The following is a 14,337-nucleotide window of genomic DNA, read 5'->3' as shown; positions in this document are numbered from 1 at the left end:
AAACTTTCATCACAATTATAAGCCCATCGAAGTATAAATTTCTTCTTGTAAGCCTTCATCATAATTTTTTCTTGGATCGAATTATAAACTCGTCATTCACATATAACACAATTGTTGTATAGAACTAATGCATGCAATATGAAATGTAGAATTCATGATAAAATATAAAACAAGAGACTTATATGTGATGAATAATGCATCAAACTAAATCCTACACATACAATGAATAATGCATAAATCTAAAACTCGAACATGCACATAGATTAAATTAAAGACTCAAAAATTCAAACACTGTACAGTGTGAATTTCAGAAATCCATTTTCTAATTGGACTACCAGTCCATGATAAACTTTTGATCATTATCATTCATATTTCGTTGGACTTTTTGTCCATGATAAACTTTTGATTATTATCTTAGTTTCATGTCGACATCAAAATGGATATATATTTCTACCACCTTAATCACAAGTCCATTCCTTCTGCATATGCATATTATTTATTGGTTCCATCATATACCGGTATCATATAATCCTCAAGATACAACTTAATTTGCATGCTATTTTGACAATGATATCTGAATACATTTGTCATTGGTACCATTATAACTTTTCTTACGTAATAGGCCATCTATTATAATAATTCAGATATTTATACCATGTATCATGGGTATTTCTCACACTATGGTATTAATATACTATTATTATACTTTAAAAGTATCAACTGCACTATCTTGCCATATATCACATATTTATATTGAAACCGATCATACAATCTACACTTTAGGTGTAGTTTAAAGAAAAATTGACAAGATCTATCTTAATGTATGTATGCACATAATATCATTATCACTATAATAAGTTGGCATGTAACTTTAAAAAGTATTATTAGAGGGATCAACTGATTATAATTTTATAAATTTTCCAACTTGCTTCAATTCTTCCCCCCTAAGTTGGTAAAATATCTCAAATATTGGGGCAATTATTCACCAACTTAGAGTATAATTTCGTGTGCAACAAATTTCATCTCGTAGAATAATCAAATATATTCAACAAATTTCTATCTCTTTCGGAGAATAATGAAATTTTGTTCTCTTCCGGAGATCAATATTAACAGGGGGGTCATGAATTCTGCAGTTGTCTATTTTCTTATTCTATTTCTTATATGCTGACAAACAATAGCCCCTATCAAGAGAATTGTTATATAAACATAAATTTTCCTGTAATTGCACTAGGTGGTGATCTTTGGGATCACTAGCTAGAAAGATTGATAGTATGATACTAGTCACTTAAAAATTCCACATATATCTTGTACTTGGTGAGCTTCTGGTCACCTAATATTTGTAAGCATATAAATTATTCTAGTGAACTTCTAGTCACCAATTATATTATCTCTTGAACTTTTCTTTTAACACAAACTATTAAAAATCACAATCCAAATATAGCTCAATCTCAATGTTATGTCTTGCCATTTAATTATTTCATATATTTAACATGAGAGAGCATCAACACATTATTTCTTTCATATCAAATGAAACTTCAAGTTTCCATAACGAAAATTTATTAAACCCCGGATGACCTAATTTTTAATTATCACATCAAATCATTTTTCCTTTAGTATTTATATACTGGTCAATTTTATAATACCAGTGATCAACTTGTTATAGATACTTTATGCATGGCCATGAGTATGATAAAATATACGTACACCAATGTGTTTATTTCTATAATTGGCAAGACAATTAACTAATACTCATACTCCACACTGGAGCATTGATTGTAATCTTGATACATGCTAATCTTGTTGGACAACATTTTATACTCTTTTGGAGTACTTTATATAATCATAACACATTTTAATGTATTAGAATTGATCTCTTCGAGAGATCCATCATAATGTGTCATTGTCATTGTCAATTATTGTCCATTTTCTCTTCCAAATATTCTTATCATTGTAACCCTTTAGATTACCACACTTCAGGTGTGCTACTTTTAATAGCAACTGATCTTGTCCTTCTAGGACATCAGCTTAACATGCACATTTATAGCTAGTATACAGATAATGACATATATTATTCATATCCATCTTCAGGATGGTATTATTTTAAATATTAGATTATCATGTGGCCACCTCTATTAAATAAATCATTGATATTTAAGTTAGTGTATGTACCAAACTGACCATCAACATATATAATTATTCATGTGCAAGGATTACATAAAAACAATGGAATAAACACTATCTCCCCCTAATCCTTGCATATGGGGGTATAAAAATAATCCAACAATCTTTAAATCTCTTTCTCCTTTTTAAGCCATAAAGTCTTTTAGCAATGCATGTATCAAACAAAGAAAAATATTCTTATAAAACTCTTGTTTCTTTTGCCCAATAATATTAATCTCAATGTTGAAGATTCGGCAAACTATGGACCTAAAAGAACGAAGTTTAGGTCCACATGTATAAGTCAATTTACTCATCATTCTTATAATTATAATCAAACAAAGTAGGCATATAAAACATACATAATCAAATTCAATCATGCATCAATCAATATCTTAGTAATGAAATCGTGTCAGTATTAAACAAAATTTTAACTTCAAGTCCCAAAAATGGAGGGGAGTATGCAATTATAGAGTATTTTAGTTACTAGTAGTACAATACTAGTCTTGACCACCTCCTAGAATCATATTTATCTCATGTAATAGACATTATTGTCATCACAAACAATACTAATTCATTAATCAACTGCTTTCCATCTAATTAACAAAATAAAAGAATTGTCCTCAAATTCAAAATTACTTTGAATTTTCTAACAATGAACTTAATACACCAATATAGTAATATACCAAACACATGCCATCTACATCTATAAAGTAAGCATACCTTGAGAAATTATAATATTATAAATGATGAATTAGAAATTAGCTTAGATAAATATATTAATAATATATAAATTATCACGAATAATTTATAACCTTATAATAGTAACATCTCACATACACAAAAGAAAAATATCATGCGATAAAGCTAATCAAGCTTGGTAGCAATCAGTAAGCATACTCATGAAATAAAAACAATTATAATAATAGTATAATTCATTTACTATACCTTATATAAAACCAAATACAAAGTAAATAATAAGAAACAGCGAAACTTTATCCAAAGTAAAACTAAGATTATTCTTGAAGTCAACCAAAACCAACGAAATAATTAATCCAACCAAATGCAATTCTAATACTTTGTAACATAGTTTATCACATGGCTTAACAACCATTATTATTTTCTCAAAATCACACCTTCCTGATACTCACTCAACATCAAAGGGAATAAGACACTCAACAAAAATTGTTATCTTCTACTCAATATTCTGTATGAGCAAGTAGGCACTAAAGAAGTAATAAAGGAAAAACTCTCAGCTTTATGATAGTATAAAAGCATTGGAGTCTTCACTAAATCCTATAACACAAATCTAACGGCCAAGCTTTGATGCCTAATTCCAGAAGGATTTGATTAACATCTTATGTATTTCATAGGAATTTAGCTAGATCTAAAAATAAAATAAAATCTACAACTATTAAAACAGTTCATAACTAATACATTGAACACTCAAAGATGATGGTAAACCATATATAATTGAAAGCAACAGGTTATATATATATTAGATCATCATGTCCAAGAATTTAAAATTCCAAAAAGGCCAGCATTTAATGTACATTTAACATGATTAAATTCTTAATTCATCAAAATCAATATACTATGATCATCACATCATTCGACGGAGATTGATGATGAAACCACCAACTAATTTCATTCTCCAAAATTATAGATATTCTAATAAGACAAATTAGCCGAAACAAATCAATAGGTAGGCATATTCAAATACAACAACTTAGGTGAAACAAATCAATAGCCATATCCCATATCCCATATTTAAGAAACTTCATATTTCATTTCAATAAAAACGGAGCATATAAATAAATTAATCAAATAACTAGTCTAATACCCTATAATTAATTTATTTCAAGAAGGACAGTAATATGACAAATTCAATAAAATTTGGAGAAAAGAATATAGGGAATACCTGTAAAGTTGCTATTAAATTCGCCTCCTTAGACGGGTAGGGGGCTGATTTGGTTTTATCTTATTAATTTGCGTTGCTTGAAACTACACCCAATTGATGAGACAAAGATCAAGGCGGAGGTATAATATATCGCTGAACGCAAATAACTTCCTAGCACATGATGAACTGTCGATTAAATCAAAAGGCAGTTATTTATATGTATAGGAATCAAAAGAATAATCATTTAGAGTTTTGGTGCTAATAACGTGTTATAAAATACATGAAATTAAAGGAAGAATAAAAGAAAGATGTAGAGAGTAATCTTCATTGTCATATATCTTCTTCATTAGGTCATGCCTATATATATATATATATATATATATATATATATATATATATATATATATATATATACATACATGTGAGTAGTAAGTAGTAACCTCTGAAAGAGAGTGTAAAGTCATCATTATGTGAAGGATAAAGAAGTAAAGACAAAAGGGGATTACAATGGAAGTAAAGGTCTAAGGGGGTTACAAAGGAAACTAATAAAACTAGGGAGTTACAAAGACATAATGTACATACATAACTCTATTTCATAACAATTCAACAATACAAGTAATATATTTGTGTGTTTGAAATTAGTTCTCACGTTGTAGTCTAGTTGGTCAGGATACTCTCACCCGAGAGACCTGGGTTCAAGTCTCGGCTATGGAAATTTTTGAAATACTAATTTTATTTTATTTTTTGGAAATAATGTTAAAATCTTGGTTGAAAGCTAAAATGGTCAAATATTAAGTTCAGTGGATAATCTCTAACCCAATTTGATACGAGTAATACTCCTTCATTCTATCCCAAAGTAATTTTTTTTTTTTTTTTTTTTTTTTAAAAAAAAGAAGATAAAAGAGTGTTCTTAAACACAAAATTGAATATGAATTACCTTTGTACAAATCTATCATATACTTGTAGTACACTTCGTATTTAGGAGAATGTGATAAGCTTGGGTAAGGGACGTGCACGAAAATAATGCAAACAAAAAGTGCCACAAACCTTCCAACTTTTATTAAAATTTTTGGCATTCCTTGGTTATATTGGACTATAGGAGCCTAGAATAAATATTAGCATTGCATAACCACATAAATATTACAATTTTCTGTTAGTAAATTAGTATTGCCTGATTAGCAAGGCTATTAAGGTTGTTTGTTATATTTAGAAGAGATTTGAACACTCCATAGATGTTTAAATTAAGCCTTTTTTTAGTTTACATCAAAGTGTTTAATTTCTTAAGTGTAATGAGTTCTTGCATGACGCCAGCCAATGACGCCACATCAATCAGTTTCCCTTTTACTTAGTCTTTTTGTTACTCCATTGATATCAATTCCATTGCCACTATCAACACCAATGATTCAAACTCATCACATCATCCATATTTAATCGCTACCATCTTTAATTTCAATTGCATATAACATTTTCAGCTGTAAATCCTCTGCAAAAAATAGCTTCTCACCTTATGTAATTAGTCAACCTATTCATGAGTTTGATACTCGTTTTACATGTTTTATTTTAAATGCCAAATATTCTATTTCTATAGGATAAATTACAAGGATATCTCTTTTTTCGTCATAAAATTATGATGTTTACATTCAAGTTACTCCGTAGTTTTTAACTTGAATATGATGATTTTTGTACTCAGTCCGTGTTTTAATAAGTTCTACAGTTTAACCGGCACATAGTTTTAGGCAATTTAATTAACTTAAATAAAATAAGAGGTAGTGGGGTAGTTGGAGTATTAAAAAATTATAAAAGAAATATAATGAGATTAATAATTTATTGAAAAGTAATAAATGTAAGAGGAAAGATATACTGTAATAAAAAAAAAATAGTAGTGAGTTTAGGTGGGGACCATGAGAGGAGATAGATACGAAGTGGAATTTTTTGCCAAAAAAAAAAAGAACTACAACACTTATTAAAACACGGCCGAATTTAATAAGTGTAAAACTTATTAAAACGGAAAGAGTAACACTTTTATATCTCTTAGCCACCCTTACATGTTCACTTTTGCACGCAATTATCTTTCACACTAGTACATTTTTTTTACAACCATTTGAGTACATTTTTAATACACAGCCTTTAACAACACTTTATTTTTTTTCATATGTAAACTTCATTGAGAAAAATAACTAATTCAAAAAATAAATCAAAACTATTGCTACTTTATTAATCAAATTTGAAGTCATCATTAATCGGCTGCTTATCACTACATATAATCGTCATATGTCTCACCTTAAATTGTATGAAGTATATGCTAATTTGGCTACAATATTGAATTCGATGCTCAAGTATTTATTATTATACTCCCTCTATTGCATTATATCTATTGTAAACGGGTTCTATTCCGTTAAAATTGTCAAAAAATTTATATACTTAAACCTTCATTCGGTGTGTATTTTCTTACTTAACAATCCAAGTTCTTTCGAATAAGCAAACAACAGCATATATGACTAAAAGAAGGCCAGGGGTAGTAAAAGTTGGCCATAATCCAAAAACATTCAAAGAAAATTCATGTAGAAATTACAAATTAAGAAAAAAAAAAGGTAAACAAGGCGTCAAACGTCGTAAAAAAAAGAGCGACTATAATGGTGAATAATAATATTATGGGCACCAAAAGGAGAAAGATCCAGGAAAAGTCTTAATGTAGAAGCTGAGCAGAGGATCTGAGTTACCCTGAACAAACAGATAGAGAGTCAATCACCAAATTAAAGTCCAACTCCAACTGTTTTATCAAATCTTTTCAACTTCTTTCTGCCATAAAATCCCTGCACCCCCAAAACCCTCATCATTTGCTGATGTCATCTTCTCTCATAACTCTACTTTTCATCTACCTCACTAGCTGCCCACCATTATGTGGTTTATGATGCGTAGAGGAGTATGTATCAACACGCTCTTCAACTCACGTGACCACCTTATTATTTTAAGCCCATTCATCTAATGAATAAGGACATTCATTGATAAATTGTGTTTAGGAACATATTGTAAGGTGTTTATATACAAATATACATTTCCATTTCATACATACAACATACCTATATCAACTTATCAAGGCTACAATGCCAAGATTATGCCCATATATATCAAGGTTATATAATTGGTCATGATATTTGTTTGATATTGCTTAATGAATTTACAAGATTTACGTGGCTAAATAAGGCTGGAAAACAAGATACACAGATCCTAATACAACATATGATCAATGTATAAACATATGATTTAGATAATGAATAGCAAAATAAAATAATCCTACCTAATGTCGAGACTTTCATTCAATTTACTTTACCCATATACGGTTTTGTGTAGTATTTATTTAATATTGTATTAAAGAGGAGATAATATTTTACTTCGTATTCATTAACTTATCATATATTCAATTCGATTCATTAACTTATAATTCAGTATAATATTGGGGTTTAGATAGCTTTGTTTCACGTATATATTGACAACTATAACATGACAACAGCAAGATCGGACTAGCCATTAGCGAGTTGAGACACTCGAATCCATTTGCATCCCATTTTATTTTACGTACATGTAAATAAACTTCAAAAGTTGAAAGTAATAGATTAATAGGGGATGTTTAGTTTAAGGGCGTAAGAAATAGAATATTCTTAAAATTTAGAAATCACAGCCAAGTAGAGAGTCGTATGTATGAAATCTAGCTAGATTGTCGTTCTCCAGCTGGATTTTATTAAACGAGGATCGAGGAGAGAGATAGATTTTAAAACAGGTATGACGGCTACGCTCAGTGATCGTACGCTGACGTATAAATGTCAATCTAGATATAGAGTTTATTGCATGCAGATTCAGATATCACATATCCCTTCTTTTTGTAAAATTACTTCACTCCTTTTATCAATTTCATTTTTCATTTTTCATTTTTCATTTTTCATTTTTCTGTAAAGTAAAAATTCCTACAACTATATTAGAATTCAGATATGGCTGCACTATGCAATCATTGTATCATACACCTATGTATTGGAGTACCGTTTTATACTACAGATTAATCTTGTTGTATTCTATGTTTATTAATTAACTAGAGTAGTGCCCATAAGATACACGATTTATAAATCAAATTATTATTTATGTAGAAAAAATAAGATACTTGTACAAATATTTTGAAACTAAATAAACAATAATGACACATTCACAAATATAAAGACTATGAATATTTATCATATTTAAAATATATATGATCAATTATTTGGAATCAATCAAAGTTAAATTAATAAAATATATTTTAAAATCAATGTAATATATATATATATATATATATATATATATATATATATATATATATATATATATGGAAAATATGTGAATCACAAATAAATATTTTTTTTAAAAAAGTGAATCACAGATAAATATTTTCTTAGAAAAGTGAATCCTCTAACTGTTTTAGTTTTATGTTATGTTATTGAATTATTGATTATCATTTTCAGGAACTTTCTACTTAATTTTAGGAATTTTAATTCCCACATGTACTTAGATAAGTAGAATTTTCTACAATAAGGGCCTGTTCTCATTGACTGAACTCAGCTGAATTGAACTGAACTGAACTCAGCTGAACTGAACTGAACTGAATTTCAACGTAAGAGAATAGGCCCTAAGTTACTTTTCACGTCCTAAATCAAACAACTTTTTAAAAAATCCCATAAATATAAAGTAACCAATATTATTCCTGCATGTGAATTTCTACTTTCATTATTAACTGAACATTACCTTGGTATTAATAACTAGCCCTAATAGAATCCCACCCCACAGCACCCTCCCTCCCTATATATATTGAATGTCGGAGGCAAAGTTAACCTTACCATCCACCCTAACTAATTAGTTAAGCTGCTTTTTCTCTGTTTTCGTTTTCTTAAGTTTTTTGAAAACTAAGATGGCTACTACTACCACTACTACTGCTCTCAGTTTGCTTCTACTTTCTGGCCTTTTCCTCATCGACTTGCCTTCTGCTTCTGCTCTTGGTATCTCTTTCTCTCTCTTATTAAATATGTCTCTTTAATTTGTTTTGTAATTATACATAAAACATATACATACATTAATATAAATGATATGCTACTAAAATATATAAATTGTGTATTGTTTGCAATAATAATGCAGATTGTACACCCGGATATGAATGCAACTTTGCTGAAATGGCTGTTAATGCTGGCCTTGATCTTCATCTTCCTAACAGAAAGGTCACTGCCTAAGCTACTACTTGTATCACACGTACTTTTTAATTTTTTATCACATTACCATAATATTCTTCTCCCAAAACTAAATTATTAAAGGAATTAATTTGCATGCAACTTGCAAGGTTGATTATTTATGTGTTAATTGTTTATTAATGCAGTTTCTGATGAGCGTATCAAAAGCCCAACAAAGGCCCAATTATGGTGATGAATTGAGGACAGTCCCTGGTGGACCAGACCCAATACACCACCAAGGCAGTCCTCAAAGAAGGCCCAGGAACAGTCCATGATCATCTTCTTTTATAAGGAATATCATCATCATCATCATCATCAATCTTCTACATTTTGGTTTTAATTTTGCACTTGAAAATAGTATTATATACTCCTCTAGTAATTAACTAAGGATCGGATCAGGATGTTTCGTTTGTGCCATGTCTACGTTTTGTCTACTAATTTTCATCCTTTTCTTGGTTAATGCTTTAATTTGTCTTTTTCAATATATAAAAATAGAAATTTTCTGATAATTTTCTATTAGTACGTAATTACGTATCCTTATAATGTTATTGTATGAAAATATGAAATGCAATTATGTTATACGAAGTAGTATATAGCAACATATTATATTAAACTTCATTCCATATAATTTCCCTTTTTTTGATAATATAACGACGATGCTTGAGTTTAAATCTCTTCCCCAAAAAAAATAAAAAATGGAATTTTTTTTGGCTATGATGCATGGCTTAATTTTAAATTAAATGGAAAAAACGTAAAGGAAGAAAAAAAAGAAAGAGTGTTGCATGGAATAGGAAAGGTGATATGAAATGAATAATAAAAAAGGAGTTTTGAGTGAAGTAGTGAACTGGACGCACAGCAGGTATCAAATGGAGGTAGAAATTTTGAAAGGTTTAATTTGTTGGAGGAATCTCTAATAATTAAAACTCTGATCCAGGCCAGTGTGAGTGTCACAATCAAATGGAAGTAATACTGTATTAACATCTCTTAATTATTACGTCATATTTGTACAGCTAACATAACCTTTCAAGTGACATTGAAGTTTGACATATCCATATTGGATTGAACCACATGATATTTCTACGTTTAACATTTGTAACTTGTAAGCTGCACCACACCTAACAAGTTAAACGAAGTACTTGTATTACTTTAATCTATGTGAGTACATGACTATGTATGAATGTATGATCATATCATCTCCATTCTACACTGCCAAGCTCATCATTTAATTCCTATATATGGACTTCAATTCATATTACAGTTTTCCCTCACAAAATTGCTTACTTAGGAGTCTCTCGCCAAATTCATCTAATGTAATTTCTTGGAAGTTGATCAATAATATCTTGCACACGGCACACTATATAACTTTGATGAGCATATGACCTTTAAATGTTATTAGTCCGAGCCCCTTTTCTACTTAATATTGATTAAGCTTTTTTTTTTACTGCAAATTGTACCCATACTTATTAGTTTTAAGATTAAAGTAATTTTTATAATTTTTCACATAACAAAATAGAAATATTGATTTTCCTCAAAGAAAAAAATAATAAAAATATTGATGATTAGTATTTTTTATATATATATTTTTTTTATGGGAGAATTGGATGATTTAAGAGACATATATCTTACTATAAAATGTTATATAAGGTGATTTATTAATTTCTTTATTAATGAACGTGAGAGTGCAAAGAAACAAAAATTAGTCTCAGGGGTACGGAGTACCTAACATAACAGTCTTGTAATTCGGTAAATTGGCGGGAAACAAAGAGAGATAGGCAGTAGCAATTGAGAAAGGCAATAGCCGCAGCAAAGGAAGAAGAAATGGGTCTTCCTCGAGACATTCCTTCCTACTCATTGCTTTTGGAACAATGTTGCAACACCAAGAACCTCCATAAACTCGGCATACTCCATTCCCAAACAATCAAACTCGGCTTTTCTCACAATGACTTCATTCGAGCAAAGCTCGTCTCTTCTTACTCCGCTTGTTCTCAAATGTCCGATGCTCAGCTTATCTTCTCTTTTACAAACCGTAAATCCACCTTTCTCTACAACACCATTATCAGAGGTTACTCTTCCACCAATCAATTCCATCTTTCTCTCGCTTCTTTCCATCAAATGCTTCAATTACGCAAATCAATTGACCTTAACACCCTTCCTGCTGTTCTCAAATCCGTTTCCGCCCTTTCTTTTCTTAGACTTGGCCGCCGACTCCACAGTTTTGTTTTGGTACATGGGTTCAGTTTCGATCTTGCTCATTGCAATGCCTTGATCACAATGTATGGTAAATGTGGCGACTTACAGTCTGCGCGTAAGGTGTTTGATAAAATGCCTGAAAGGAACTTGATTACTTGGTGTGCCATGATGGGTGCTTACGGAATGCATGGGGACTCTGATGAGGTGTTTTGGTTGTTCGATAGGATGTTGGATTCCGGTGTTCGGCCTGATGGAGCGACGTTTACCACAATGCTTACGGCATGTAGTCATGGAGGAAGAGTAGAGAAGGGGGAGAAATATTTTGAGATGATGGTTAAGAGGTTTGAGTTGAGGCCAAGCAAGGAACATTGTACTTGTATGGTTGATATGTTGGGTAGAGCGGGGAGAATTGAACAGGCCAAAGGGGTTGTTGAGAGTATGGAGATGGAGCCTGATGCTGGTTTATGGAGGGCTTTTCTTGCAGCCTGCAAAATCCATGGAAAATACGAGATTACAGTGAGAGGTAAACATTGGACGCTACAAGATTAGTGTGATTATTGACTACACCTATGCTGTTTTGCTATTAATGTTTCTAGGAAGGTAGTAGATAGAATAAAAAATTTGAGTTGCTTATGTATGTAATTATTTTTGGGTGTGAAAAATTTGTTAGACATGCTGAATTATATGAAATGGTATCAATTCAATGTGAACTATAGGAAACGTATCTCAAACTAATACAAGTACTGAAGTACTTGACTACTTGGTAATACAGTTTTTGTATTTTAAAAAAGATTATTTCATTAGATGACACAAAATATAACACAACAATATTAACTTAGGGACTATGTTACTCGGACTCTTCATTTTACCTCGAGTACCCGTGTCGGACCCTCGACCCTCGGACATGGGTATGACACATAGACACTTTATTTTTGTTGAAAATCATAGAATTTTTTCACAAAATAGCCGAGTCGGACACTTGGACACGTACCCGTGTCGGACATGGATACCCGAGTCCGAGTAACATAGCTTAGGGATAGTTCACTATACCTGTAAAAGGAAAAGGGAATTGTTGTATGAATTTTACTACTAAGTCTTAGGTACATAAACAATATAGCATGAGAATTGGAGTCGAGATCACCTCATAATTCTGGTATTGGAGCTTCTCGAACATATCCATAATTCTCGAGTTCATATGACAGAAGCTTTAGAATTTCATAGATAGAATCTGTCTCAGAATGAGATTTGTTACTGGCCATGAATTCATGAATACTACCCTCTATTTCAATTGAGCTTACTCCAGGTCTCTTTTGTATCCCACGAGTTTTCATTTTTCTTCGAACCTTGTTTGCACCCTCCCAACTTCCAATAGCAGCATACATATTTGCAAGCATCACATAGTTTGAATCAGAGCTTGGATCCAACTCAGCTATATATTTCATGACCACCTCTGCTAAGCCAATGTCCCCACAATCTCTACATGCTGCCAATAATGATCCTAAGACCACTTCATTAGGCTTCATTGGCATATTTTTTATGACATTCAACGCATCCTCTAGCCTCCCTGCCCGGCTGTAGAGATCAACTAAGCAACCATAATGTTCAATTCGAGGAGAAAGATTGTAAACTCTTTGCATGTCATCAAAGTAGTTGAGCCCTTGATCTACAAGACCAGCGTGACTGCAAGCAGTAAGAGCACCGGTGAAGCTTACTCCATCAGGCTTGAATCCTTCCCTCTGCATCTTATCAAAAAGCTTTAACGCCTCTTCAACATGGCCATTAGCAGCAAATCCACCTAGCATTGTGTTCCATGACACCAAAGTACGAGTTGGCATATTGTCGAAAACTTCACGAGCAAAATCTACACGGCCACATCGTGAATACATCTCTATCAAAGTGTTACAAAGACGAATGTTATCCTTAAACTCCTTCCCCATGACATACCTATGAGTCCACAACCCTAAAGTAAGCGCGCCTAAATTAGCACACGCAGAAAGCACGGCAATAATGGTTACATAATCTGGGTCGACCCCAGAAAGTAGCATCTGATAGAAGCAGTCCAAAGCCTTGTCATCAAGACCCTTCTTCACAAAGCCACCAATTAACACGGTCCAAGAAACAGCGTCTTTCACAGGCATTTCATCGAACAGTTGGAGTGCATCATCAACCTTACCATTCTTCATATAGCCATCAATCATAGTATTCCAAGACAGAGAATTTTTATCAAAAATCTCATCAAAACAGAGTCTTGCAAAATGAACAAAGCCACATTTAGAGTACATATCAACAAGGGCAGTACCCACCTTGACATTAAGGCTATTAAGGCCCAATTTTCGTACATAGGCATGAATTGGAAGAGCAAAGTGTTCAGCTTGAGAAGGGTAATGGGCAATAGCAGAGAGAAGAGTGATGAAAGTAATATGATTAGGGTGAATCCCAGAAAATCGCATTCGATTGAATTCATTGAATGCTGCAGAAAGGTTGCCATTTTTGGAATGGCGAGCAATGGAAGTAGTCCATGGAATAATGGGGTCAACCTGTTTGTGGGATTGCCTAAGAGAGATGTTGATGTTGTTATCGTTGATATGCTTTGGAGTCAGACTGTGGGTTGAATTTGAAGGCGGAATTGGCGGGTGTTGGTGTTGTTGGAGTTGCAATTGGAGTTGGAATTGAGTTGGAGTGGCGCTGCTAAACCCCATTTCGTAAACTTCCGGAATTTTGTAAAAAATGACAATATCAGCTAATAAGTGAATTTTGGATAATGGAGTATCAAATAAGTGAAATAACCCATACTTAAGATTATTATGAGTTTATGCGCTTATGACAAGATCCAGTAATTGGGAT

The 14,337-nt window shown here is 31.8% G+C and overlaps 1 protein-coding gene and 1 pseudogene across 1 annotated transcript; one reads left to right on the top strand and one right to left on the bottom strand.

Moving 5' to 3' along the window:
* The first annotated feature begins 11,415 nt into the window (after window positions 1-11,415).
* Window positions 11,416-12,042, top strand: LOC145570709 (putative pentatricopeptide repeat-containing protein At3g11460, mitochondrial pseudogene; annotated as a pseudogene).
* On the bottom strand, window positions 11,846-14,161 carry LOC145571738 (pentatricopeptide repeat-containing protein At1g05750, chloroplastic-like). Its single transcript, XM_081630767.1, has 2 exons — window positions 12,635-14,161; window positions 11,846-11,978 (listed from the first exon to the last, which is right to left on the bottom strand). Exon 1 carries the CDS (start codon window positions 13,941-13,943, stop codon window positions 12,636-12,638), a length of 1,308 nt encoding a protein of 435 aa, XP_081486893.1. The 5' UTR covers window positions 13,944-14,161; the 3' UTR covers window positions 11,846-11,978; window position 12,635.
* Between the last annotated feature and the right edge of the window lie 176 nt (window positions 14,162-14,337).

The sequence above is a fragment of the Chenopodium album genome, chromosome 12, assembly GCF_948465745.1.
Source record: "Chenopodium album chromosome 12, dcCheAlbu1.1, whole genome shotgun sequence".
Lineage (NCBI taxonomy): Eukaryota > Viridiplantae > Streptophyta > Magnoliopsida > Caryophyllales > Amaranthaceae > Chenopodium > Chenopodium album.
Note: the sequence above shows the minus strand (reverse complement) of the source record. Positions and strands in the feature narration are given on the sequence as shown.

Coding starts and splice junctions, on each gene's coding strand:
- LOC145571738 (XM_081630767.1), bottom strand. CDS start 13,943: ATGCGATTTTCTGGGATTCACCCTAATCATATTACTTTCATCACTCTT.